The 25,806-nt window shown below is 62.2% G+C and overlaps 1 protein-coding gene across 1 annotated transcript in view; it reads left to right on the plus strand.

Moving 5' to 3' along the window:
• The window catches only part of LOC136573687 (zinc finger protein 892-like), a 46,024-nt gene that overhangs the window by 10,481 nt on the left and 9,737 nt on the right, over positions 1 to 25,806 (plus strand). Inside the window, exon 2 of the mRNA XM_066574950.1 lies at positions 24,457 to 24,562. Coding sequence (XP_066431047.1) covers positions 24,511 to 24,562 — 52 coding nt within the window. The 5' untranslated portion in view covers positions 24,457 to 24,510. The remainder of the gene's footprint in view (positions 1 to 24,456; positions 24,563 to 25,806) is intronic.

Below are 25,806 nucleotides of genomic sequence, written 5' to 3' on the forward strand. Positions count from 1 at the left end.
TGAGGGGAAGAGGAGCGCAGACATCCGTTAGTACCGCAGCGAGGGGAGGCGGAGCGCAGACATCCGTTATTACCGCAGCGAGGGGAGGCGGAGTGCAGACATCCGTTAGTACCGCAGCGAGGGGAGGCGGAGCGCAGACATCCGTTAGTACCGCAGCGAGGGGAAGCGGAGCGCAGACATCCGTTAGTACCGCAGCGAGGGGAAGCGGAGTGCAGACATCCGTTAGTACCACAGCGAGGGGAAGCGGAGTGCAGACATCCGTTAGTACCGCAGCGAGGGGAGGCGGAGCGCAGACATCCGTTAGTACCGCAGCGAGGGGAGGCGGAGCGCAGACATCCGTTAGTACTGCAGTGAGGGGAAGAGGAGCGCAGACATCCGTTAGTACCACAGCAAGGGGAAGCGGAGTGCAGACATCCGTTAGTACCGCAGCGAGGGGAGGCGGAGCGCAGACATCCGTTAGTACTGCAGTGAGGGGAGGCGGAGCGCAGACATCCGTTAGTACCGCAGCGAGGGGAGGCGGAGCGCAGACATCCGTTAGTACTGCAGTGAGGGGAGGCGGAGCGCAGACATCCGTTAGTACTGCAGTGAGGGGAGGCGGAGCGCAGACATCCGTTACTACTGCAGTGAGGGGAGGCGGAGCGCAGACATCCGTTAGTAATGCAGTGAGGGGAGGCGGACCACAGACATCCGTTAGTACTGCAGTGAGGGGAGGCGGAGCGCAGACATCCGTTAGTACCGCAGCGAGGGGAGTCGGAGCGCAGACATCCGTTAGTACCATCCAGCAGCGAGGGGAAGCGGAGCGCAGACATCCGTTAGTACCGCCCAGCAGCGAGGGGAGGCGGAGCGCAGACATCCGTTAGTACCGCAGCGAGGGGAGGCGGAGCGCAGACATCCGTTAGTACCGCCCAGCAGCGAGGGGAAGCGGAGCGCAGACATCCGTTAGTACCGCCCAGCAGCGAGGGGAGGCGGAGCGCAGACATCCGTTAGTACCGCAGCGAGGGGAGGCGGAGCGCAGACATCCGTTAGTACCGCCCAGCAGCGAGGGGAGGCGGAGCGCAGACATCCGTTAGTACTGCAGCGAGGGAAGGCGGAGCGCAGACATCCGTTAGTACCGCCCAGCAGTGAGGGGAGGCGGAGCGCAGACATCCATTAGTACCGCAGCGAGGGAAGGCGGAGCGCAGACATCCGTTAGTACCGCCCAGCAGCGAGGGGAGGCGGAGCGCAGACATCCGTTAGTACCGCCCAGCAGTGAGAGGAGGCGGAGCGCAGACATCCGTTAGTACTGCCCCAGCGAGGGGAGGCGGAGCGCAGACATCCGTTAGTACCGCAGCGAGGGGAGGCGGAGCGCAGACATCCGTTAGTACCGCAGCGAGGGGAGGCGGAGCGCAGACATCCGTTAGTACCGCAGCGAGGGGAGGCGGAGCGCAGACATCCGTTAGTACCGCAGCGAGGGGAGGCAGAGCGCAGACATCCGTTAGTACCGCAGCGAGGGGAGGCGGAGCGCAGACATCCGTTAGTACTGCAGCGAGGGGAGGCGGAGCGCAGACATCCATTAGTACCGCCCCAGCGAGGGGAGGCGGAGCGCAGACATCCGTTAGTACCGCAGTGAGGGGAGGCGGAGCGCAGACATCCATTAGTACCGCAAGTGAGGGGAGGCGGAGCGCAGACATCCATTAGTACCGCCCCAGCAAGGGGAGGCGGAGCGCAGACATCCGTTAGTACTGCAGCGAGGGGAGGCGGAGCGCAGACATCCGTTATTACCGCCCAGCAGTGAGGGGAGGCGGAGCGCAGACATCCGTTAGTACTGCAGTGAGGGGAGGCGGAGCGCAGACATCCGTTAGTACTGCAGTGAGGGGAGGCGGAGCGCAGACATCCGTTAGTACTGCAGTGAGGGGAGGCGGAGCGCAGACGTCCGTTAGTACTGCAGTGAGGGGAGGCGGAGCGCAGACATCCGTTAGTACCGCAGCGAGGGGAGGCGGAGCGCAGACATCCGTTAGTACCACCCAGCAGCGAGGGGAGGCGGAGCGCAGACATCCGTTAGTACTGCAGTGAGGGGAGGCGGAGCGCAGACATCCGTTAGTACTGCAGTGAGGGGAGGCGGAGCTCAGACATCCGTTAGTACCACAGCGAGGGGAAGCGGAGTGCAGACATCCGTTAGTACCGCAGCGAGGGGAGGCGGAGCGCAGACATCCGTTAGTACCGCAGCGAGGGGAAGCGGAGCGCAGACATCCGTTAGTACCGCAGCGAGGGGAAGCGGAGTGCAGACATCCGTTAGTACCGCAGCGAGGGGAAGCGGAGTGCAGACATCCGTTAGTACCGCAGCGAGGGGAGGCGGAGCGCAGACATCCGTTAGTACCGCAGCGAGGGGAGGCGGAGCGCAGACATCCGTTAGTACTGCAGTGAGGGGAAGAGGAGCGCAGACATCCGTTAGTACCGCAGCGAGGGGAGGCGGAGCGCAGACATCCGTTATTACCGCAGCGAGGGGAGGCGGAGTGCAGACATCCGTTAGTACCGCAGCGAGGGGAGGCGGAGCGCAGACATCCGTTAGTACCGCAGCGAGGGGAAGCGGAGCGCAGACATCCGTTAGTACCGCAGCGAGGGGAAGCGGAGTGCAGACATCCGTTAGTACCACAGCGAGGGGAAGCGGAGTGCAGACATCCGTTAGTACCGCAGCGAGGGGAGGCGGAGCGCAGACATCCGTTAGTACCGCAGCGAGGGGAGGCGGAGCGCAGACATCCGTTAGTACTGCAGTGAGGGGAAGAGGAGCGCAGACATCCGTTAGTACCACAGCAAGGGGAAGCGGAGTGCAGACATCCGTTAGTACCGCAGCGAGGGGAGGCGGAGCGCAGACATCCGTTAGTACTGCAGTGAGGGGAGGCGGAGCGCAGACATCCGTTAGTACCGCAGCGAGGGGAGGCGGAGCGCAGACATCCGTTAGTACTGCAGTGAGGGGAGGCGGAGCGCAGACATCCGTTAGTACTGCAGTGAGGGGAGGCGGAGCGCAGACATCCGTTACTACTGCAGTGAGGGGAGGCGGAGCGCAGACATCCGTTAGTAATGCAGTGAGGGGAGGCGGACCACAGACATCCGTTAGTACTGCAGTGAGGGGAGGCGGAGCGCAGACATCCGTTAGTACCGCAGCGAGGGGAGTCGGAGCGCAGACATCCGTTAGTACCATCCAGCAGCGAGGGGAAGCGGAGCGCAGACATCCGTTAGTACCGCCCAGCAGCGAGGGGAGGCGGAGCGCAGACATCCGTTAGTACCGCAGCGAGGGGAGGCGGAGCGCAGACATCCGTTAGTACCGCCCAGCAGCGAGGGGAAGCGGAGCGCAGACATCCGTTAGTACCGCCCAGCAGCGAGGGGAGGCGGAGCGCAGACATCCGTTAGTACCGCAGCGAGGGGAGGCGGAGCGCAGACATCCGTTAGTACCGCCCAGCAGCGAGGGGAGGCGGAGCGCAGACATCCGTTAGTACTGCAGCGAGGGAAGGCGGAGCGCAGACATCCGTTAGTACCGCCCAGCAGTGAGGGGAGGCGGAGCGCAGACATCCATTAGTACCGCAGCGAGGGAAGGCGGAGCGCAGACATCCGTTAGTACCGCCCAGCAGCGAGGGGAGGCGGAGCGCAGACATCCGTTAGTACCGCCCAGCAGTGAGAGGAGGCGGAGCGCAGACATCCGTTAGTACTGCCCCAGCGAGGGGAGGCGGAGCGCAGACATCCGTTAGTACCGCAGCGAGGGGAGGCGGAGCGCAGACATCCGTTAGTACCGCAGCGAGGGGAGGCGGAGCGCAGACATCCGTTAGTACCGCAGCGAGGGGAGGCGGAGCGCAGACATCCGTTAGTACCGCAGCGAGGGGAGGCAGAGCGCAGACATCCGTTAGTACCGCAGCGAGGGGAGGCGGAGCGCAGACATCCGTTAGTACTGCAGCGAGGGGAGGCGGAGCGCAGACATCCATTAGTACCGCCCCAGCGAGGGGAGGCGGAGCGCAGACATCCGTTAGTACCGCAGTGAGGGGAGGCGGAGCGCAGACATCCATTAGTACCGCAAGTGAGGGGAGGCGGAGCGCAGACATCCATTAGTACCGCCCCAGCAAGGGGAGGCGGAGCGCAGACATCCGTTAGTACTGCAGCGAGGGGAGGCGGAGCGCAGACATCCGTTATTACCGCCCAGCAGTGAGGGGAGGCGGAGCGCAGACATCCGTTAGTACTGCAGTGAGGGGAGGCGGAGCGCAGACATCCGTTAGTACTGCAGTGAGGGGAGGCGGAGCGCAGACATCCGTTAGTACTGCAGTGAGGGGAGGCGGAGCGCAGACGTCCGTTAGTACTGCAGTGAGGGGAGGCGGAGCGCAGACATCCGTTAGTACCGCAGCGAGGGGAGGCGGAGCGCAGACATCCGTTAGTACCACCCAGCAGCGAGGGGAGGCGGAGCGCAGACATCCGTTAGTACTGCAGTGAGGGGAGGCGGAGCGCAGACATCCGTTAGTACTGCAGTGAGGGGAGGCGGAGCTCAGACATCCGTTAGTACCACAGCGAGGGGAAGCGGAGTGCAGACATCCGTTAGTACTGCAGCGAGGGGAGGCGGAGCGCAGACATCCGTTAGTACTGCAGCGAGGGGAGGCGGAGCGCAGACATCCGTTAGTACCGCAGCGAGGGGAAGCGGAGTGCAGACATCCGTTAGTACTGCAGCGAGGGGAAGCGGAGTGCAGACATCCGTTAGTACTGCAGTGAGGGGAAGCGGAGTGCAGACATCCGTTAGTACTGCAGCGAGGGGAAGCGGAGCGCAGACATCCGTTAGTACTGCAGTGAGGGGAGGCGGAGCGCAGACATCCGTTAGTACTGCAGTGAGGGGAGGCGGAGCGCAGACATCCGTTAGTACCGCAGCGAGGGGAGGCGGAGCGCAGACATCCGTTAGTACTGCAGTGAGGGGAGGCGGAGCGCAGACATCCGTTAGTACTGCAGTGAGGGGAGGCGGAGTGCAGACATCCGTTAGTACTGCAGTGAGGGGAGGCGGAGCGCAGACATCCGTTAGTACTGCAGTGAGGGGAGGCGGAGCGCAGACATCCGTTAGTATTGCAGCGAGGGGAGGCGGAGCGCAGACATCCGTTAGTACCACCCAGCAGCGAGGGGAAGCGGAGTGCAGACATCCGTTAGTACCGCAGCGAGGGGAGGTAGAGCGCAGACATCCGTTAGTACCACCCAGCAGCGAGGGGAGGCGGAGCGCAGACATCCGTTAGTACCGCAGCGAGGGGAGGCGGAGCGCAGACATCCGTTAGTACCGCCCAGCAGCGAGGGGAAGCGGAGCACAGACATCCTTTAGTACCGCCCAGCAGCGAGGGGAGGCGGAGCGCAGACATCCGTTAGTACCGCAGCAAGGGGAGGCGGAGCGCAGACATCCGTTAGTACCGCAGCAAGGGGAGGCGGAGCGCAGACATCCGTTAGTACCGCAGCAAGGGGAAGCGGAGTGCAGACATCCGTTAGTACTGCAGCGAGGGGAAGCGGAGTGCAGACATCCGTTAGTACTGCAGTGAGGGGAAGCGGAGTGCAGACATCCGTTAGTACTGCAGCGAGGGGAAGCGGAGCGCAGACATCCGTTAGTACTGCAGTGAGGGGAGGCGGAGCGCAGACATCCGTTAGTACTGCAGTGAGGGGAGGCGGAGCGCAGACATCCGTTAGTACCGCAGCGAGGGGAGGCGGAGCGCAGACATCCGTTAGTACTGCAGTGAGGGGAGGCGGAGCGCAGACATCCGTTAGTACTGCAGTGAGGGGAGGCGGAGCGCAGACATCCGTTAGTACTGCAGTGAGGGGAGGCGGAGCGCAGACATCCGTTAGTATTGCAGTGAGGGGAGGCGGAGCGCAGACATCCGTTAGTACCGCAGCGAGGGGAGGCGGAGCGCAGACATCCGTTAGTACCACCCAGCAGCGAGGGGAAGCGGAGTGCAGACATCCGTTAGTACCGCAGCGAGGGGAGGTAGAGCGCAGACATCCGTTAGTACCACCCAGCAGCGAGGGGAGGCGGAGCGCAGACATCCGTTAGTACCGCAGCGAGGGGAGGCGGAGCGCAGACATCCGTTAGTACCGCCCAGCAGCGAGGGGAAGCGGAGCACAGACATCCGTTAGTACCGCCCAGCAGCGAGGGGAGGCGGAGCGCAGACATCCGTTAGTACCGCAGCAAGGGGAGGCGGAGCGCAGACATCCGTTAGTACCGCAGCAAGGGGAGGCGGAGCGCAGACATCCGTTAGTACCGCAGCGAGGGGAGGCGGAGCGCAGACATCCGTTAGTACCGCCCAGCAGCAAAGGGAGGCGGAGCGCAGACATCCGTTAGTACTGCAGCGAGGGAAGGCGGAGCGCAGACATCCGTTAGTACCGCCCAGCAGTGAGGGGAGGCGGAGCGCAGACATCCATTTGTACCGCAGCGAGGGAAGGCGGAGCGCAGACATCCGTTAGTACCGCCCAGCAGCGAGGGGAGGCGGAGCGCAGACATCCGTTAGTACCGCCCAGCAGCGAGGGGAAGCGGAGCACAGACATCCGTTAGTACCGCCCAGCAGCGAGGGGAGGCGGAGCGCAGACATCCGTTAGTACCGCAGCAAGGGGAGGCGGAGCGCAGACATCCGTTAGTACCGCAGCAAGGGGAGGCGGAGCGCAGACATCCGTTAGTACCGCAGCGAGGGGAGGCGGAGCGCAGACATCCGTTAGTACCGCCCAGCAGCAAAGGGAGGCGGAGCGCAGACATCCGTTAGTACTGCAGCGAGGGAAGGCGGAGCGCAGACATCCGTTAGTACCGCCCAGCAGTGAGGGGAGGCGGAGCGCAGACATCCATTTGTACCGCAGCGAGGGAAGGCGGAGCGCAGACATCCGTTAGTACCGCCCAGCAGCGAGGGGAGGCGGAGCGCAGACATCCGTTAGTACCGCCCAGCAGTGAGGGGAGGCGGAGCGCAGACATCCGTTAGTACTGCCCCAGCGAGGGGAGGCGGAGCGCAGACATCCGTTAGTACCGCAGCGAGGGGAGGCGGAGCGCAGACATCCGTTAGTACCACAGCGAGGGGAGGCGGAGCGCAGACATCCGTTAGTACCGCAGCGAGGGGAGGCGGAGCGCAGACATCCGTTAGTACCGCAGCGAGGGGAGGCAGAGCGCAGACATCCGTTAGTACCGCAGCGAGGGGAGGCGGAGCGCAGACATCCGTTAGTACTGCAGCGAGGGGAGGCGGAGCGCAGACATCCATTAGTACCGCCCCAGCGAGGGGAGGCGGAGCGCAGACATCCGTTAGTACTGCAGCGAGGGGAGGCGGAGCGCAGACATCCGTTAGTACCGCAGCGAGGGGAGGCGGAGCGCAGACATCCGTTAGTACTGCAGTGAGGGGAGGCGGAGCGCAGACATCCGTTAGTACTGCAGTGAGGGGAGGCGGAGCGCAGACATCCGTTAGTACTGCAGTGAGGGGAGGCGGAGCGCAGACATCCGTTAGTACTGCAGTGAGGGGAGGCTGAGCGCAGACATCCGTTAGTATTGCAGCGAGGGGAGGCGGAGCGCAGACATCCGTTAGTACCACCCAGCAGCGAGGGGAAGCGGAGTGCAGACATCCGTTAGTACCGCAGCGAGGGGAGGTAGAGCGCAGACATCCGTTAGTACCACCCAGCAGCGAGGGGAGGCGGAGCGCAGACATCCGTTAGTACCGCAGCGAGGGGAGGCGGAGCGCAGACATCCGTTAGTACCGCCCAGCAGCGAGGGGAAGCGGAGCGCAGACATCCTTTAGTACCGCCCAGCAGCGAGGGGAGGCGGAGCGCAGACATCCGTTAGTACCGCAGCAAGGGGAGGCGGAGCGCAGACATCCGTTAGTACCGCAGCAAAGGGAGGCGGAGCGCAGACATCCGTTAGTACCGCAGCAAGGGGAAGCGGAGTGCAGACATCCGTTAGTACTGCAGCGAGGGGAAGCGGAGTGCAGACATCCGTTAGTACTGCAGTGAGGGGAAGCGGAGTGCAGACATCCGTTAGTACTGCAGCGAGGGGAAGCGGAGCGCAGACATCCGTTAGTACTGCAGTGAGGGGAGGCGGAGCGCAGACATCCGTTAGTACCGCAGCAAGGGGAGGCGGAGCGCAGACATCCGTTAGTACCGCAGCAAGGGGAGGCGGAGCGCAGACATCCGTTAGTACCGCAGCGAGGGGAGGCGGAGCGCAGACATCCGTTAGTACCGCCCAGCAGCGAAGGGAGGCGGAGCGCAGACATCCGTTAGTACTGCAGCGAGGGAAGGCGGAGCGCAGACATCCGTTAGTACCGCCCAGCAGTGAGGGGAGGCGGAGCGCAGACATCCATTTGTACCGCAGCGACGGAAGGCGGAGCGCAGACATCCGTTAGTACCGCCCAGCAGCGAGGGGAGGCGGAGCGCAGACATCCGTTAGTACCGCCCAGCAGTGAGGGGAGGCGGAGCGCAGACATCCGTTAGTACTGCCCCAGCGAGGGGAGGCGGAGCGCAGACATCCGTTAGTACCGCAGCGAGGGGAGGCGGAGCGCAGACATCCGTTAGTACCACAGCGAGGGGAGGCGGAGCGCAGACATCCGTTAGTACCGCAGCGAGGGGAGGCGGAGCGCAGACATCCGTTAGTACCGCAGCCAGGGGAGGCAGAGCGCAGACATCCGTTAGTACCGCAGCGAGGGGAGGCGGAGCGCAGACATCCGTTAGTACTGCAGCGAGGGGAGGCGGAGCGCAGACATCCATTAGTACCGCCCCAGCGAGGGGAGGCGGAGCGCAGACATCCGTTAGTACCGCAGTGAGGGGAGGCGGAGCGCAGACATCCATTAGTACCGCAGTGAGGGGAGGCGGAGCGCAGACATCCATTAGTACCGCCCCAGCAAGGGGAGGCGGAGCGCAGACATCCGTTAGTACTGCAGCGAGGGGAGGCGGAGCGCAGACATCCGTTAGTACCGCAGCGAGGCGGAGCGCAGACATCCGTTAGTACCGCAGCGAGGGGAGGCGGAGCGCAGACATCCGTTAGTACCGCCCAGCAGTGAGGGGAGGCGGAGCGCAGACATCCGTTAGTACTGCCCCAGCGAGGGGAGGCGGAGCGCAGACATCCGTTAGTACCGCAGCGAGGGGAGGCGGAGCGCAGACATCCGTTAGTACCGCAGCGAGGGGAGGCGGAGCGCAGACATCCGTTAGTACCGCAGCGAGGGGAGGCGGAGCGCAGACATCCGTTAGTACCGCAGCGAGGGGAGGCGGAGCGCAGACATCCGTTAGTACCGCAGCGAGGGGAGGCGGAGCACAGACATCCGTTAGTACCGCAGCAAGGGGAGGCGGAGCGCAGACATCCGTTAGTACCGCAGCGAGGGGAGGCGGAGCGCAGACATCCATTAGTACCGCCCCAGCGAGGGGAGGCGGAGCGCAGACATCCGTTAGTACCGCAGTGAGGGGAGGCGGAGCGCAGACATCCATTAGTACCGCAGTGAGGGGAGGCGGAGCGCAGACATCCATTAGTACCGCCCCAGCAAGGGGAGGCGGAGCGCAGACATCCGTTAGTACTGCAGCGAGGGGAGGCGGAGCGCAGACATCCGTTAGTACCGCAGCGAGGCGGAGCGCAGACATCCGTTAGTACCGCAGCGAGGGGAGGCGGAGCGCAGACATCCGTTAGTACCGCCCAGCAGTGAGGGGAGGCGGAGCGCAGACATCCATTTGTACCGCAGCGAGGGAAGGCGGAGCGCAGACATCCGTTAGTACCGCCCAGCAGCGAGAGGAGGCGGAGCGCAGACATCCGTTAGTACCGCCCAGCAGTGAGGGGAGGCGGAGCGCAGACATCCGTTAGTACTGCCCCAGCGAGGGGAGGCGGAGCGCAGACATCCGTTAGTACCGCAGCGAGGGGAGGCGGAGCGCAGACATCCGTTAGTACCGCAGGGAGGGGAGGCGGAGCGCAGACATCCGTTAGTACCGCAGCGAGGGGAGGCGGAGCGCAGACATCCGTTAGTACCGCAGCGAGGGGAGGCGTAGCGCAGACATCCGTTAGTACCGCAGCAAGGGGAGGCGGAGCGTAGATGTCTGTTAGTACCGCAACAGCGAGGGGAGGCGGAGCGCAGACATCCGTTAGTACCGCAGCGAGGGGAGGCGGAGCGCAGACATCCGTTAGTACCGCAGCGAGGGGAGGCGAAGCGCAGATATCCGTTACTACCGCAGCGAGGGGAGGCGGAGCGCAGACATCGGTTATTACCGCAGCGAGGGGAGGGGGAGCACAGACATCCGTTACTACCACAGCCAGGGGAGGCGGAGCGCAGACATCCGTTAGTACCGCAGCGAGGGGAGGCGTAGCGCAGATATCCATTAGTACCGCAGCGAGGGAAGGCGGAGCGCAGACATCCGTTAGTACCGCAGCGAGGGGAGGCAGAGCGCAGACATCCGTTAGTACCGCAGCGAGGGGAGGCGGAGCGCAGATATCCATTAGTACCGCAGCGAGGGGAGGCGGAGCGCAGACATCCGTTAGTACCGCCCAGCAGTGAGGGGAGGCGGAGCGCAGACATCCGTTAGTACTGCAGTGAGGGGAGGCGGAGCGCAGACATCCGTTAGTACTGCAGTGAGGGGAGGCGGAGCGCAGACATCCGTTAGTACTGCAGTGAGGGGAGGCGGAGCGCAGACGTCCGTTAGTACTGCAGTGAGGGGAGGCGGAGCGCAGACATCCGTTAGTACCGCAGCGAGGGGAGGCGGAGCGCAGACATCCGTTAGTACCACCCAGCAGCGAGGGGAGGCGGAGCGCAGACATCCGTTAGTACTGCAGTGAGGGGAGGCGGAGCGCAGACATCCGTTAGTACTGCAGTGAGGGGAGGCGGAGCTCAGACATCCGTTAGTACCACAGCGAGGGGAAGCGGAGTGCAGACATCCGTTAGTACTGCAGCGAGGGGAGGCGGAGCGCAGACATCCGTTAGTACTGCAGCGAGGGGAGGCGGAGCGCAGACATCCGTTAGTACCGCAGCGAGGGGAAGCGGAGTGCAGACATCCGTTAGTACTGCAGCGAGGGGAAGCGGAGTGCAGACATCCGTTAGTACTGCAGTGAGGGGAAGCGGAGTGCAGACATCCGTTAGTACTGCAGCGAGGGGAAGCGGAGCGCAGACATCCGTTAGTACTGCAGTGAGGGGAGGCGGAGCGCAGACATCCGTTAGTACTGCAGTGAGGGGAGGCGGAGCGCAGACATCCGTTAGTACCGCAGCGAGGGGAGGCGGAGCGCAGACATCCGTTAGTACTGCAGTGAGGGGAGGCGGAGCGCAGACATCCGTTAGTACTGCAGTGAGGGGAGGCGGAGCGCAGACATCCGTTAGTACTGCAGTGAGGGGAGGCGGAGCGCAGACATCCGTTAGTATTGCAGTGAGGGGAGGCGGAGCGCAGACATCCGTTAGTACCGCAGCGAGGGGAGGCGGAGCGCAGACATCCGTTAGTACCACCCAGCAGCGAGGGGAAGCGGAGTGCAGACATCCGTTAGTACCGCAGCGAGGGGAGGTAGAGCGCAGACATCCGTTAGTACCACCCAGCAGCGAGGGGAGGCGGAGCGCAGACATCCGTTAGTACCGCAGCGAGGGGAGGCGGAGCGCAGACATCCGTTAGTACCGCCCAGCAGCGAGGGGAAGCGGAGCACAGACATCCGTTAGTACCGCCCAGCAGCGAGGGGAGGCGGAGCGCAGACATCCGTGAGTACCGCAGCAAGGGGAGGCGGAGCGCAGACATCCATTAGTACCGCAGCGAGGGGAGGCGGAGCGCAGACATCCGTTAGTACCGCCCAGCAGCGAAGGGAGGCGGAGCGCAGACATCCGTTAGTACTGCAGCGAGGGAAGGCGGAGCGCAGACATCCGTTAGTACCGCCCAGCAGTGAGGGGAGGCGGAGCGCAGACATCCATTTGTACCGCAGTGAGGGAAGGCGGAGCGCAGACATCCGTTAGTACCGCCCAGCAGCGAGGGGAGGCGGAGCGCAGACATCCGTTAGTACCGCCCAGCAGCGAGGGGAGGCGGAGCGCAGACATCCGTTAGTACTGCCCCAGCGAGGGGAGGCGGAGCGCAGACATCCGTTAGTACCGCAGCGAGGGGAGGCGGAGCGCAGACATCCGTTAGTACCGCAGCGAGGGGAGGCGGAGCGCAGACATCCGTTAGTACCGCAGCGAGGGGAGGCGGAGCGCAGACATCCGTTAGTACCGCAGCGAGGGGAGGCAGAGCGCAGACATCCGTTAGTACCGCAGCGAGGGGAGGCGGAGCGCAGACATCCGTTAGTACTGCAGCGAGGGGAGGCGGAGCGCAGACATCCATTAGTACCGCCCCAGCGAGGGGAGGCGGAGCGCAGACATCCGTTAGTACCGCAGTGAGGGGAGGCGGAGCGCAGACATCCATTAGTACCGCAGTGAGGGGAGGCGGAGCGCAGACATCCATTAGTACCGCCCCAGCAAGGGGAGGCGGAGCGCAGACATCCGTTAGTACTGCAGCGAGGGGAGGCGGAGCGCAGACATCCGTTAGTACCGCAGCGAGGCGGAGCGCAGACATCCGTTAGTACCGCAGCGAGGGGAGGCGGAGCGCAGACATCCGTTAGTACCGCCCAGCAGTGAGGGGAGGCGGAGCGCAGACATCCGTTAGTACCGCAGCGAGGGGAGGCGGAGCGCAGACATCCATTAGTACCGCCCCAGCGAGGGGAGGCGGAGCGCAGACATCCGTTAGTACCGCAGTGAGGGGAGGCGGAGCGCAGACATCCATTAGTACCGCAGTGAGGGGAGGCGGAGCGCAGACATCCATTAGTACCGCCCCAGCAAGGGGAGGCGGAGCGCAGACATCCGTTAGTACTGCAGCGAGGGGAGGCGGAGCGCAGACATCCGTTAGTACCGCAGCGAGGCGGAGCGCAGACATCCGTTAGTACCGCAGCGAGGCGGAGCGCAGACATCCGTTAGTACCGCCCAGCAGTGAGGGGAGGCGGAGCGCAGACATCCATTTGTACCGCAGCGAGGGAAGGCGGAGCGCAGACATCCGTTAGTACCGCCCAGCAGCGAGAGGAGGCAGAGCGCAGACATCCGTTAGTACCGCCCAGCAGTGAGGGGAGGCGGAGCGCAGACATCCGTTAGTACTGCCCCAGCGAGGGGAGGCGGAGCGCAGACATCCGTTAGTACCGCAGCGAGGGGAGGCGGAGCGCAGACATCCGTTAGTACCGCAGCGAGGGGAGGCGGAGCGCAGACATCCGTTAGTACCGCAGCGAGGGGAGGCGGAGCGCAGACATCCGTTAGTACCGCAGCGAGGGGAGGCGGAGCGCAGACATCCGTTAGTACCGCAGCGAGGGGAGGCGGAGCGCAGACATCCGTTAGTACCGCAGCGAGGGGAGGCGGAGCGCAGACATCCGTTAGTACCGCAGCGAGGGGAGGCGGAGCGCAGACATCCGTTAGTACCGCAGCGAGGGGAGGCGGAGCGCAGACATCCATTAGTACCGCCCCAGCGAGGGGAGGCGGAGCGCAGACATCCGTTAGTACCGCAGTGAGGGGAGGCGGAGCGCAGACATCCATTAGTACCGCAGTGAGGGGAGGCGGAGCGCAGACATCCATTAGTACCGCCCCAGCAAGGGGAGGCGGAGCGCAGACATCCGTTAGTACTGCAGCGAGGGGAGGCGGAGCGCAGACATCCGTTAGTACCGCAGCGAGGCGGAGCGCAGACATCCATTTGTACCGCAGCGACGGAAGGCGGAGCGCAGACATCCGTTAGTACCGCCCAGCAGTGAGGGGAGGCGGAGCGCAGACATCCGTTAGTACTGCCCCAGCGAGGGGAGGCGGAGCGCAGACATCCGTTAGTACCGCAGCGAGGGGAGGCGGAGCGCAGACATCCGTTAGTACCACAGCGAGGGGAGGCGGAGCGCAGACATCCGTTAGTACCGCAGCGAGGGGAGGCGGAGCGCAGACATCCGTTAGTACCGCAGCCAGGGGAGGCAGAGCGCAGACATCCGTTAGTACCGCAGCGAGGGGAGGCGGAGCGCAGACATCCGTTAGTACTGCAGCGAGGGGAGGCGGAGCGCAGACATCCATTAGTACCGCCCCAGCGAGGGGAGGCGGAGCGCAGACATCCGTTAGTACCGCAGTGAGGGGAGGCGGAGCGCAGACATCCATTAGTACCGCAGTGAGGGGAGGCGGAGCGCAGACATCCATTAGTACCGCCCCAGCAAGGGGAGGCGGAGCGCAGACATCCGTTAGTACTGCAGCGAGGGGAGGCGGAGCGCAGACATCCGTTAGTACCGCAGCGAGGCGGAGCGCAGACATCCGTTAGTACCGCAGCGAGGGGAGGCGGAGCGCAGACATCCGTTAGTACCGCCCAGCAGTGAGGGGAGGCGGAGCGCAGACATCCGTTAGTACTGCCCCAGCGAGGGGAGGCGGAGCGCAGACATCCGTTAGTACCGCAGCGAGGGGAGGCGGAGCGCAGACATCCGTTAGTACCGCAGCGAGGGGAGGCGGAGCGCAGACATCCGTTAGTACCGCAGCGAGGGGAGGCGGAGCGCAGACATCCGTTAGTACCGCAGCGAGGGGAGGCGGAGCGCAGACATCCGTTAGTACCGCAGCGAGGGGAGGCGGAGCACAGACATCCGTTAGTACCGCAGCAAGGGGAGGCGGAGCGCAGACATCCGTTAGTACCGCAGCGAGGGGAGGCGGAGCGCAGACATCCATTAGTACCGCCCCAGCGAGGGGAGGCGGAGCGCAGACATCCGTTAGTACCGCAGTGAGGGGAGGCGGAGCGCAGACATCCATTAGTACCGCAGTGAGGGGAGGCGGAGCGCAGACATCCATTAGTACCGCCCCAGCAAGGGGAGGCGGAGCGCAGACATCCGTTAGTACTGCAGCGAGGGGAGGCGGAGCGCAGACATCCGTTAGTACCGCAGCGAGGCGGAGCGCAGACATCCGTTAGTACCGCAGCGAGGGGAGGCGGAGCGCAGACATCCGTTAGTACCGCCCAGCAGTGAGGGGAGGCGGAGCGCAGACATCCATTTGTACCGCAGCGAGGGAAGGCGGAGCGCAGACATCCGTTAGTACCGCCCAGCAGCGAGAGGAGGCGGAGCGCAGACATCCGTTAGTACCGCCCAGCAGTGAGGGGAGGCGGAGCGCAGACATCCGTTAGTACTGCCCCAGCGAGGGGAGGCGGAGCGCAGACATCCGTTAGTACCGCAGCGAGGGGAGGCGGAGCGCAGACATCCGTTAGTACCGCAGGGAGGGGAGGCGGAGCGCAGACATCCGTTAGTACCGCAGCGAGGGGAGGCGGAGCGCAGACATCCGTTAGTACCGCAGCGAGGGGAGGCGTAGCGCAGACATCCGTTAGTACCGCAGCAAGGGGAGGCGGAGCGTAGATGTCTGTTAGTACCGCAACAGCGAGGGGAGGCGGAGCGCAGACATCCGTTAGTACCGCAGCGAGGGGAGGCGGAGCGCAGACATCCGTTAGTACCGCAGCGAGGGGAGGCGAAGCGCAGATATCCGTTACTACCGCAGCGAGGGGAGGCGGAGCGCAGACATCGGTTATTACCGCAGCGAGGGGAGGGGGAGCACAGACATCCGTTACTACCACAGCCAGGGGAGGCGGAGCGCAGACATCCGTTAGTACCGCAGCGAGGGGAGGCGTAGCGCAGATATCCATTAGTACCGCAGCGAGGGAAGGCGGAGCGCAGACATCCGTTAGTACCGCAGCGAGGGGAGGCAGAGCGCAGACATCCGTTAGTACCGCAGCGAGGGGAGGCGGAGCGCAGATATCCATTAGTACCGCAGCGAGGGGAGGCGGAGCGCAGACATCCGTTAGTACCGCCCAGCAGTGAGGGGAGGCGGAGCGCAGACATCCGTTAGTACTGCAGTGAGGGGAGGCGGAGCGCAGACATCCGTTAGTACTGCAGTGAGGGGAGGCGGAGCGCAGACATCCGTTAGTACTGCAGTGAGGGGAGGCGGAGCGCAGACGTCCGTTAGTACTGCAGTGAGGGGAGGCGGAGCGCAGACATCCGTTAGTACCGCAGCGAGGGGAGGCGGAGCGCAGACATCCGTTAGTACCACCCAGCAGCGAGGGGAGGCGGAGCGCAGACATCCGTTAGTACTGCAGTGAGGGGAGGCGGAGCGCAGACATCCGTTAGTACTGCAGTGAGGGGAGGCGGAGCTCAGACATCCGTTAGTACCACAGCGAGGGGAAGCGGAGTGCAGACATCCGTTAGTACTGCAGCGAGGGGAGGCGGAGCGCAGACATCCGTTAGTACTGCAGCGAGGGGAGGCGGAGCGCAGACATCCGTTAGTACCGCAGCGAGGGGAAGCGGAGTGCAGACATCCGTTAGTACTGCAGCGAGGGGAAGCGGAGTGCAGACATCCGTTAGTACTGCAGTGAGGGGAAGCGGAGTGCAGACATCCGTTAGTACTGCAGCGAGGGGAAGCGGAGCGCAGACATCCGTTAGTACTGCAGTGAGGGGAGGCGGAGCGCAGACATCCGTTAGTACTGCAGTGAGGGGAGGCGGAGCGCAGACATCCGTTAGTACCGCAGCGAGGGGAGGCGGAGCGCAGACATCCGTTAGTACTGCAGTGAGGGGAGGCGGAGCGCAGACATCCGTTAGTACTGCAGTGAGGGGAGGCGGAGCGCAGACATCCGTTAGTACTGCAGTGAGGGGAGGCGGAGCGCAGACATCCGTTAGTATTGCAGTGAGGGGAGGCGGAGCGCAGACATCCGTTAGTACCGCAGCGAGGGGAGGCGGAGCGCAGACATCCGTTAGTACCACCCAGCAGCGAGGGGAAGCGGAGTGCAGACATCCGTTAGTACCGCAGCGAGGGGAGGTAGAGCGCAGACATCCGTTAGTACCACCCAGCAGCGAGGGGAGGCGGAGCGCAGACATCCGTTAGTACCGCAGCGAGGGGAGGCGGAGCGCAGACATCCGTTAGTACCGCCCAGCAGCGAGGGGAAGCGGAGCACAGACATCCGTTAGTACCGCCCAGCAGCGAGGGGAGGCGGAGCGCAGACATCCGTGAGTACCGCAGCAAGGGGAGGCGGAGCGCAGACATCCATTAGTACCGCAGCGAGGGGAGGCGGAGCGCAGACATCCGTTAGTACCGCCCAGCAGCGAAGGGAGGCGGAGCGCAGACATCCGTTAGTACTGCAGCGAGGGAAGGCGGAGCGCAGACATCCGTTAGTACCGCCCAGCAGTGAGGGGAGGCGGAGCGCAGACATCCATTTGTACCGCAGTGAGGGAAGGCGGAGCGCAGACATCCGTTAGTACCGCCCAGCAGCGAGGGGAGGCGGAGCGCAGACATCCGTTAGTACCGCCCAGCAGCGAGGGGAGGCGGAGCGCAGACATCCGTTAGTACTGCCCCAGCGAGGGGAGGCGGAGCGCAGACATCCGTTAGTACCGCAGCGAGGGGAGGCGGAGCGCAGACATCCGTTAGTACCGCAGCGAGGGGAGGCGGAGCGCAGACATCCGTTAGTACCGCAGCGAGGGGAGGCGGAGCGCAGACATCCGTTAGTACCGCAGCGAGGGGAGGCAGAGCGCAGACATCCGTTAGTACCGCAGCGAGGGGAGGCGGAGCGCAGACATCCGTTAGTACTGCAGCGAGGGGAGGCGGAGCGCAGACATCCATTAGTACCGCCCCAGCGAGGGGAGGCGGAGCGCAGACATCCGTTAGTACCGCAGTGAGGGGAGGCGGAGCGCAGACATCCATTAGTACCGCAGTGAGGGGAGGCGGAGCGCAGACATCCATTAGTACCGCCCCAGCAAGGGGAGGCGGAGCGCAGACATCCGTTAGTACTGCAGCGAGGGGAGGCGGAGCGCAGACATCCGTTAGTACCGCAGCGAGGCGGAGCGCAGACATCCGTTAGTACCGCAGCGAGGGGAGGCGGAGCGCAGACATCCGTTAGTACCGCCCAGCAGTGAGGGGAGGCGGAGCGCAGACATCCGTTAGTACCGCAGCGAGGGGAGGCGGAGCGCAGACATCCATTAGTACCGCCCCAGCGAGGGGAGGCGGAGCGCAGACATCCGTTAGTACCGCAGTGAGGGGAGGCGGAGCGCAGACATCCATTAGTACCGCAGTGAGGGGAGGCGGAGCGCAGACATCCATTAGTACCGCCCCAGCAAGGGGAGGCGGAGCGCAGACATCCGTTAGTACTGCAGCGAGGGGAGGCGGAGCGCAGACATCCGTTAGTACCGCAGCGAGGCGGAGCGCAGACATCCGTTAGTACCGCAGCGAGGCGGAGCGCAGACATCCGTTAGTACCGCCCAGCAGTGAGGGGAGGCGGAGCGCAGACATCCATTTGTACCGCAGCGAGGGAAGGCGGAGCGCAGACATCCGTTAGTACCGCCCAGCAGCGAGAGGAGGCAGAGCGCAGACATCCGTTAGTACCGCCCAGCAGTGAGGGGAGGCGGAGCGCAGACATCCGTTAGTACTGCCCCAGCGAGGGGAGGCGGAGCGCAGACATCCGTTAGTACCGCAGCGAGGGGAGGCGGAGCGCAGACATCCGTTAGTACCGCAGCGAGGGGAGGCGGAGCGCAGACATCCGTTAGTACCGCAGCGAGGGGAGGCGGAGCGCAGACATCCGTTAGTACCGCAGCGAGGGGAGGCGGAGCGCAGACATCCGTTAGTACCGCAGCGAGGGGAGGCGGAGCGCAGACATCCGTTAGTACCGCAGCGAGGGGAGGCGGAGCGCAGACATCCGTTAGTACCGCAGCGAGGGGAGGCGGAGCGCAGACATCCGTTAGTACCGCAGCGAGGGGAGGCGGAGCGCAGACATCCATTAGTACCGCCCCAGCGAGGGGAGGCGGAGCGCAGACATCCGTTAGTACCGCAGTGAGGGGAGGCGGAGCGCAGACATCCATTAGTACCGCAGTGAGGGGAGGCGGAGCGCAGACATCCATTAGTACCGCCCCAGCAAGGGGAGGCGGAGCGCAGACATCCGTTAGTACTGCAGCGAGGGGAGGCGGAGCGCAGACATCCGTTAGTACCGCAGCGAGGCGGAGCGCAGACATCCGTTAGTACCGCAGCGAGGGGAGGCGGAGCGCAGACATCCGTTAGTACCGCCCAGCAGTGAGGGGAGGCGGAGCGCAGACATCCATTTGTACCGCAGCGAGGGAAGGCGGAGCGCAGACATCCGTTAGTACCGCCCAGCAGCGAGAGGAGGCGGAGCGCAGACATCCGTTAGTACCGCCCAGCAGTGAGGGGAGGCGGAGCGCAGACATCCGTTAGTACTGCCCCAGCGAGGGGAGGCGGAGCGCAGACATCCGTTAGTACCGCAGCGAGGGGAGGCGGAGCGCAGACATCCATTAGTACCGCAGCGAGGGGAGGCGGAGCGCAGACATCCGTTAGTACCGCAGCGAGGGGAGGCGGAGCGCAGACATCCGTTAGTACCGCAGCGAGGGGAGGCGTAGCGCAGACATCCGTTAGTACCGCAGCAAGGGGAGGCGGAGCGTAGATGTCTGTTAGTACCGCAACAGCGAGGGGAGGCGGAGCGCAGACATCCGTTAGTACCGCAGCGAGGGGAGGCGGAGCGCAGACATCCGTTAGTACCGCAGCGAGGGGAGGCGAAGCGCAGATATCCGTTACTACCGCAGCGAGGGGAGGCGGAGCGCAGACATCGGTTATTACCGCAGCAAGGGGAGGGGGAGCACAGACATCCGTTACTACCACAGCCAGGGGAGGCGGAGCGCAGACATCCGTTAGTACCGCAGCGAGGGGAGGCGTAGCGCAGATATCCATTAGTACCTCAGCGAGGGAAGGCGGAGCGCAGTCATCCGTTAGTACCGCAGCGAGGGGAGGCAGAGCGCAGACATCCGTTAGTACCGCAGCGAGGGGAGGCGGAGCGCAGATATCCATTAGTACCGCAGCAAGGGAAGGCGGAGCGCAGACATCCGTTAGTACCGCAGCGAGGGGAGGCAGAGCGCAGACATCCGTTAGTACCGCAGCGAGGGGAGGCGGAGCGCAGACATCCGTTAGTACCGCAGTGAGGGGAGGCGGAGCGCAGACATCTGTTAGGAACGCAGCGAGGGGAGGCAGAGCGCAGACATCCGTTAGTACAACAGCGAGGGGAGGCGGAGCGCAGACATCCGTTAGTACCGCAGCGAGGGGAGGCGAAGCGCAGATATCCGTTACTACCGCAGCGAGGGGAGGCGGAGCGCAGACATCGGTTAGTACCACCCAACAGCGAGGGGAGGCGGAGCGCAGACATCCGTTTGTACTGCAGCGAGGGGAGGCAGAGCACAGACATCCGTTAGTACCACGCAGCAGCAAGGGGAGGCGGAGCGCAGACATCCTTTAATACCGCTGCAGCGAGAGGGGGCGGAGCACAGACATCCGTTAGTACTGCCGCAGCGAGGGGAGGCGGAGTGCAGACATCCGTTAGTACCGCCGCAGCGAGGGGGGGCGGAGCGCAGACATCCATTAGTACTGCTGCAGCGAGGGGAGGCGGAGTGCAGACATCCGTTAGTACCGCAGCAATGACCGGGGGCGGAGCGCAGACATCCGTTATTACTGCAGCGAGGGGAGCGCAGACATCAGTTAGTATCGAAGCGAGGGGAGCGCAGACATCCGTTAGTATCGAAGCGAGGGGAGCGCAGACATCCGTTAGTATCGAAGCGAGGGGAGCGCAGACATCCGTTAGTATCGAAGCGAGGGGAGCGCAGACATCCGTTAGTATCGAAGCGAGGGGAGCGCAGACATCCGTTAGTATCGAAGCGAGGGGAGCGCAGACATCCGTTATTACTGCAGCAGCGAGGGGAGGGGGAGCACAGACATCCGTTAGTACCGCAGCAATGACCGGGGGACGGAGCGCAGACATCCGTTAGTATCGAAGCGGGAGGAGGCGGAGCGCAGACATCCGTTAGTACCGCGCAGCAGCAAGGGGAGGCGGAGCGCAGACATCTGATATTACCGCAGCAGCGAGGGGAGGCGGAGCGCAGACATCCGTTAGTATCGCAGCGATGGGAGCGCAGACATCCGTTAGTACCGCAGCAGCAGGGGAAGGCGGAGCGCAGACATCCGTTAGTACCGCAGCAGCAAGGGGAGCGCAGACATCCGTTAGTACCGCAGCGAGGAGAAGCGGAGCGCAGACATTTGTAAGTGCCGCAGCAGCGAAGGGAGGCGGAGAGCAGGCATCCGTTAGTACCGCAGCAGCAAGGGTAGCAGAGTGCAGACATCCATTAGTACCGCAGCAGCGAAGGGAGGCGGAGTGCAGACTTCTGTTATTACCACCCAGAAGCGAGGGGAGACGGAGTGCAGACATCCGTTAGTACCGCAGCAGCAGGGGAAGGCGGAGCGCAGACATCCGTTAGTACCTTAGCAGCAAGGGGAGCGCAGACATCCGTTAGTACCATGCAGCATACTCGCTGCGGGTCGTCCGCATGTGACTTTGAGTACTCGCTGCGGGCCGCCTACATGTGACATTGCGTACTCGATACAGGCTGTTCACATTTGACACCACTATACATACTCGCTGCGGGTTGTCCACATATGACATGTACACTCGCTGCCGGCTGTCCACATGTGACGTTGAGTACCCCCTGCGGGTCGTCCACGTGTGACACCACTATACATACTCGTTGCTGGTCGTCCACATGTGATGTTGCGCACTTGCTGCAGGCCGCCAACATGTGACTTTGCGTACTCGCTGCTGGTCGTCCGCATGTGATGTTGCGTACTCGCTGCGGGTCATCCGCATGTGACGTTGCATACTTGCTGCGGGTGGTCTGCATGTGACTTTGTGTACTCGCTGCGGGTCATCCACATGTGACATGACGTTGCGTACTCGCTGCAGGCCGCCCACATGTGACGTTGCGTACTCGCTGCGGGTCGTCCCCATATGACGTTATGTACTCGCTGCGTGTCGTCCCCATGTGACGTTACGTACTCGCTGGGGGTCGTCCTCATGTGACATTGCGAACTCGCTGCGGGTCGTCCACATGTGACGTTATGTACTCGCTGCCAGTCGTCCACATGTGACGTTACGTACTCGCTGCGGGCCGCCCACATGTGACGTATTTACTCGCTGCGGGCCGCCCACATGTGACGTTACGTAGTCGCTGCGGGCCGCCCACATGTGACGTATTTACTCGCTGCGGGCCGCCCACATGTGACGTTGCGTACACGCTGCGGGCCCTCCATATGTGACACGACTTTGCGTACTCGCTGCGGGTTGTTCACATGTGACGTTTTATACTCGTTGCGGGTCATCCACATGTGACTTTGTGTACACGCTGCGGGCCCCCATATGTGAAACGACTGCGTACACGCTGCGGGCCCTCCATATGTGACACGACTTTGCGTACTCGCTGCGGCTTGTCTACATGTGACGTTGCGTACTTGCTGCGGCTTGTCTACATGTGATGTTGCGTACTCGCTGCGGCTTGTCTACATGTGACGTTGCGTACTCGCTGCGGCTTGTCTACATGTGACATTGCGTACTCGCTGCGGCTTGTCTACATGTGACGTTGCGTAGTCGCTGCGGCTTGTCTACTTGTGACATTGCGTACTTGCTGCGGCTTGTCTACATGTGATGTTGCGTACTCGCTGCGGGTCGTCCGCATGTGACGTTGCGTACTCGCTGCGGCTTGTCTACATGTGACGTTGCGTACTCGCTGCGGATCCTCCGCATGTGACGTTGCGTACTCGCTGTGGCTTGTCTACATGTGATGTTGCGTACTCGCTGCGGATCCTCCGCATGTGACGTTGCGTACTCGCTGTGGCTTGTCTACATGTGACGTTGCGTACTCTCTGCGGCTTGTCTACATGTGACGTTGCGTACTTGCTGCGGCTTGTCTACATGTGACGTTGCGTACTCGCTGCGGCTTGTCTACATGTGACGTTGCGTACTTGCTGCGGCTTGTCTACATGTGATGTTGCGTACTCGCTGCGGGTCGTCCGCATGTGACGTTGCGTACTCGCTGCGGCTTGTCTACATGTGACGTTGCGTACTCGCTGCGGATCCTCCGCATGTGACGTTGCGTACTCGCTGTGGCTTGTCTACATGTGATGTTGCGTACTCGCTGCGGATCCTCCGCATGTGACGTTGCGTACTCGCTGTGGCTTGTCTACATGTGATGTTGCGTACTCGCTGCGGATCCTCCGCATGTGACGTTGCGTACTCGCTGTGGCTTGTCTACATGTGAAATTGCGTACTCGCTGCGGGTCGTCCGCATGTGACGTTGCGTACTCGCTGTGGCTTGTCTACATGTGACGTTGCGTACTCGCTGCGGCTTGTCTACATGTGACGTTGCGTACTTGCTGCGGCTTGTCTACATGTGACGTTGCGTACTCGCTGCTGCTTGTCTACATGTGACGTTGCGTACTTGCTGCGGCTTGTCTACATGTGATGTTGCGTACTCGCTGCGGGTCGTCCGCATGTGACGTTGCGTACTCGCTGCGGCTTGTCTACATGTGACGTTGCGTACTCGCTGCGGCTTGTCTACATGTGACGTTGTGTACTCGCTGCGGCTTGTCTACATGTGACGTTGCGTACTCGCTGCGGCTTGTCTACATGTGACGTTGCGTATTCGCTGCGGCTTGTCTACATGTGACGTTGCGTACTCGCTGCGGCTTGTCTACATGTGACATTGCGTACTCGCTGCGGCTTGTCTACATGTGACGTTGCGTACTCGCTGCGGATCCTCCGCATGTGACGTTGCGTACTCGCTGCGGATCCTCCACATGTGACGTTGTGTACTCGCTGTGGCTTGTCTACATGTGACGTTGCGTACTCGCTGCGGGTTGTCTACATGTGATGTTGCGTACTTATCCGTGCGAGATAAGTAATGCACTGCTTTAAGGCACGCGGTTGGATTTGCATTGCGGAATCTGAAGTGGGGGCGTCTGCCTCCGGATTCCGCAGCAAATACCGCCCATGCACGCTGCGGAAATGCGTTTTTTCCTGTCCACGAGCAGAAATTATTTGTGATTTTCCGCTCGTGGAGGGAACCTTGCAGCTCCATTATAGTGCGGATTCTGCACAGACGGCTTCCAGTGAACTCAATGGAAGCCGCCCGACCCGCGGCCCTTCTGCAATGGCGTTGTGTAAAGGTTATGGGTACCTGCGTCCTTCCCTAGCAACGGCGCAGGAGAGGCAGGGGTTAACACCCCCCCAAAAAACCGTACAGCGCATGTCTGACAGCGAGCCGTGCGGACCATCCGCAGTACAGAAAAAGGAGAGAAATGACCGCTACGTGCGGATGCCGTTGAGCGCCGGGTCGGATTCTGCTGCGAGCCCCTACTTGCTGAATACAACCCAGTCGTGTGCAGCCGGCCGGATAGCTCTGGTCAAACATCCAAGACAAAACGGCACAACATGCTGCGCTACCTTACCTGATGGAAGCCATTAGAACCAATGGAAGTGCCAGCGCAAATGTGGGCGGAGCCTTAAAATGTGCGAATGGAGAAGAGACGCCTGTAAAAGCTGCGTGTACTAGTTTATACCAATCTGTGCTTCGAGGCCTCGGCTGTGCTGGTTCTCGGCTCACCCCCCCCCCCCCCCTCTGGGTTCATTCCTGTTTTTCAGATTCACCAAACGAGAAGCGGTTAATTACCCTGAAAAACATTTGCGGGAGAAATAATGGATTGCATTGCTGAGCTGAAGGCGGATCGAGGCGGCCTCCATCTTTTGGGTAAGTATGTGTTAAAGTGACAACATCCGGTGTGGGGGAGGCCTCGGGGGGCTCCACACGGGCGACAAAATCACACAATGTTCGCCTGCTGCGATAGTTAAAAAGCAGAATATGAAACCAATTACTTACAAGGGTCTCACTCCATCTGCCATGTTTTCACTGCAGCCACGTTAAGGGGATCTGCTCTATTTTTCTGCGTGTTTCTTTACTAAATCTCCCATGGATTCCTATGGGGGCCTCTGTTAATCACATAGCAGCGCTAGAAACACGCGTTGCGATTTTAACAAAGTTATGTGATAAAAAAATTGCACAAATCTGTTGCAGACTTTTGTCCGGGCGGCAGCGGTGCGTGCCAGATTATTAAGGGGGAGGGGCATCGCCGGCGCTGACAGATCGCAGTGAATCGGGGTGCAGTTTTCTGGATTGGCCGTGTGGAGCCGGCCTGAAGAAGATGCACCTCCTCTAGTAGCTGCCGGCGTGGAATGGCCGAGCGGAGCCGACTGGAGTGGCCGTCCGGCTTCCTTCATGTAGTATTTTTCCCCATGGCGCCATCACGCTGGCGTCACGGTTTTGCCTCTTTGTTCCGCTGATGCTTTTTCCGTACAATAATCTCGTATCGCCGCCGCCCGCCATTTTCTCACGTGAAAGTTAATAGGACTTTCTAATGTTAAAAATGCATTGCACGAAAATCGCAAGTCTGCTTATCGATAAAAAGGAGGGAAACATGAGATAAAACAACGAAGAAATCGCAAAACGTAGAAAGCTAGGACGTGCTGCAATTTACAAAAAATGCCAATGACTCAAAAAGGACACTAAAAAGGGAATAAAAACGCCCCAAACCTGCAGATTGTAGCGCGTTGTACAATTCCCTGTTCATCTACATCAAACACCCAGTATGTACCTGCGTGATACAACATGAGCGTCTCCGCCATCGCCACACCAATGGCATTGGGAACCAGGCGCTTGGCTGCAGGACATTTGGTCTCACGACCCCCGTTACATGTACGGCCTCTGACACCCGCCGTCGCCCCCATTACATATACGGCCTCTGACACCCGCCGTCACCCCCATTACATGTACGGCCTCTGACACCCGCCGTCGCCCCCATTACATATACGGCCTCTGACACCCGCCGTCGCCCCCATTACATGTACGGCCTCTGACACCCGCCGTCGCCCCCATTACATGTACGGCCTCTGACACCCGCCGTCGCCCCCATTACATGTACGGCCTTTGACACCTGC

Source organism: Eleutherodactylus coqui, chromosome 7, assembly GCF_035609145.1.
Source record: "Eleutherodactylus coqui strain aEleCoq1 chromosome 7, aEleCoq1.hap1, whole genome shotgun sequence".
Taxonomy (NCBI): Eukaryota; Metazoa; Chordata; class Amphibia; order Anura; family Eleutherodactylidae; genus Eleutherodactylus; species Eleutherodactylus coqui.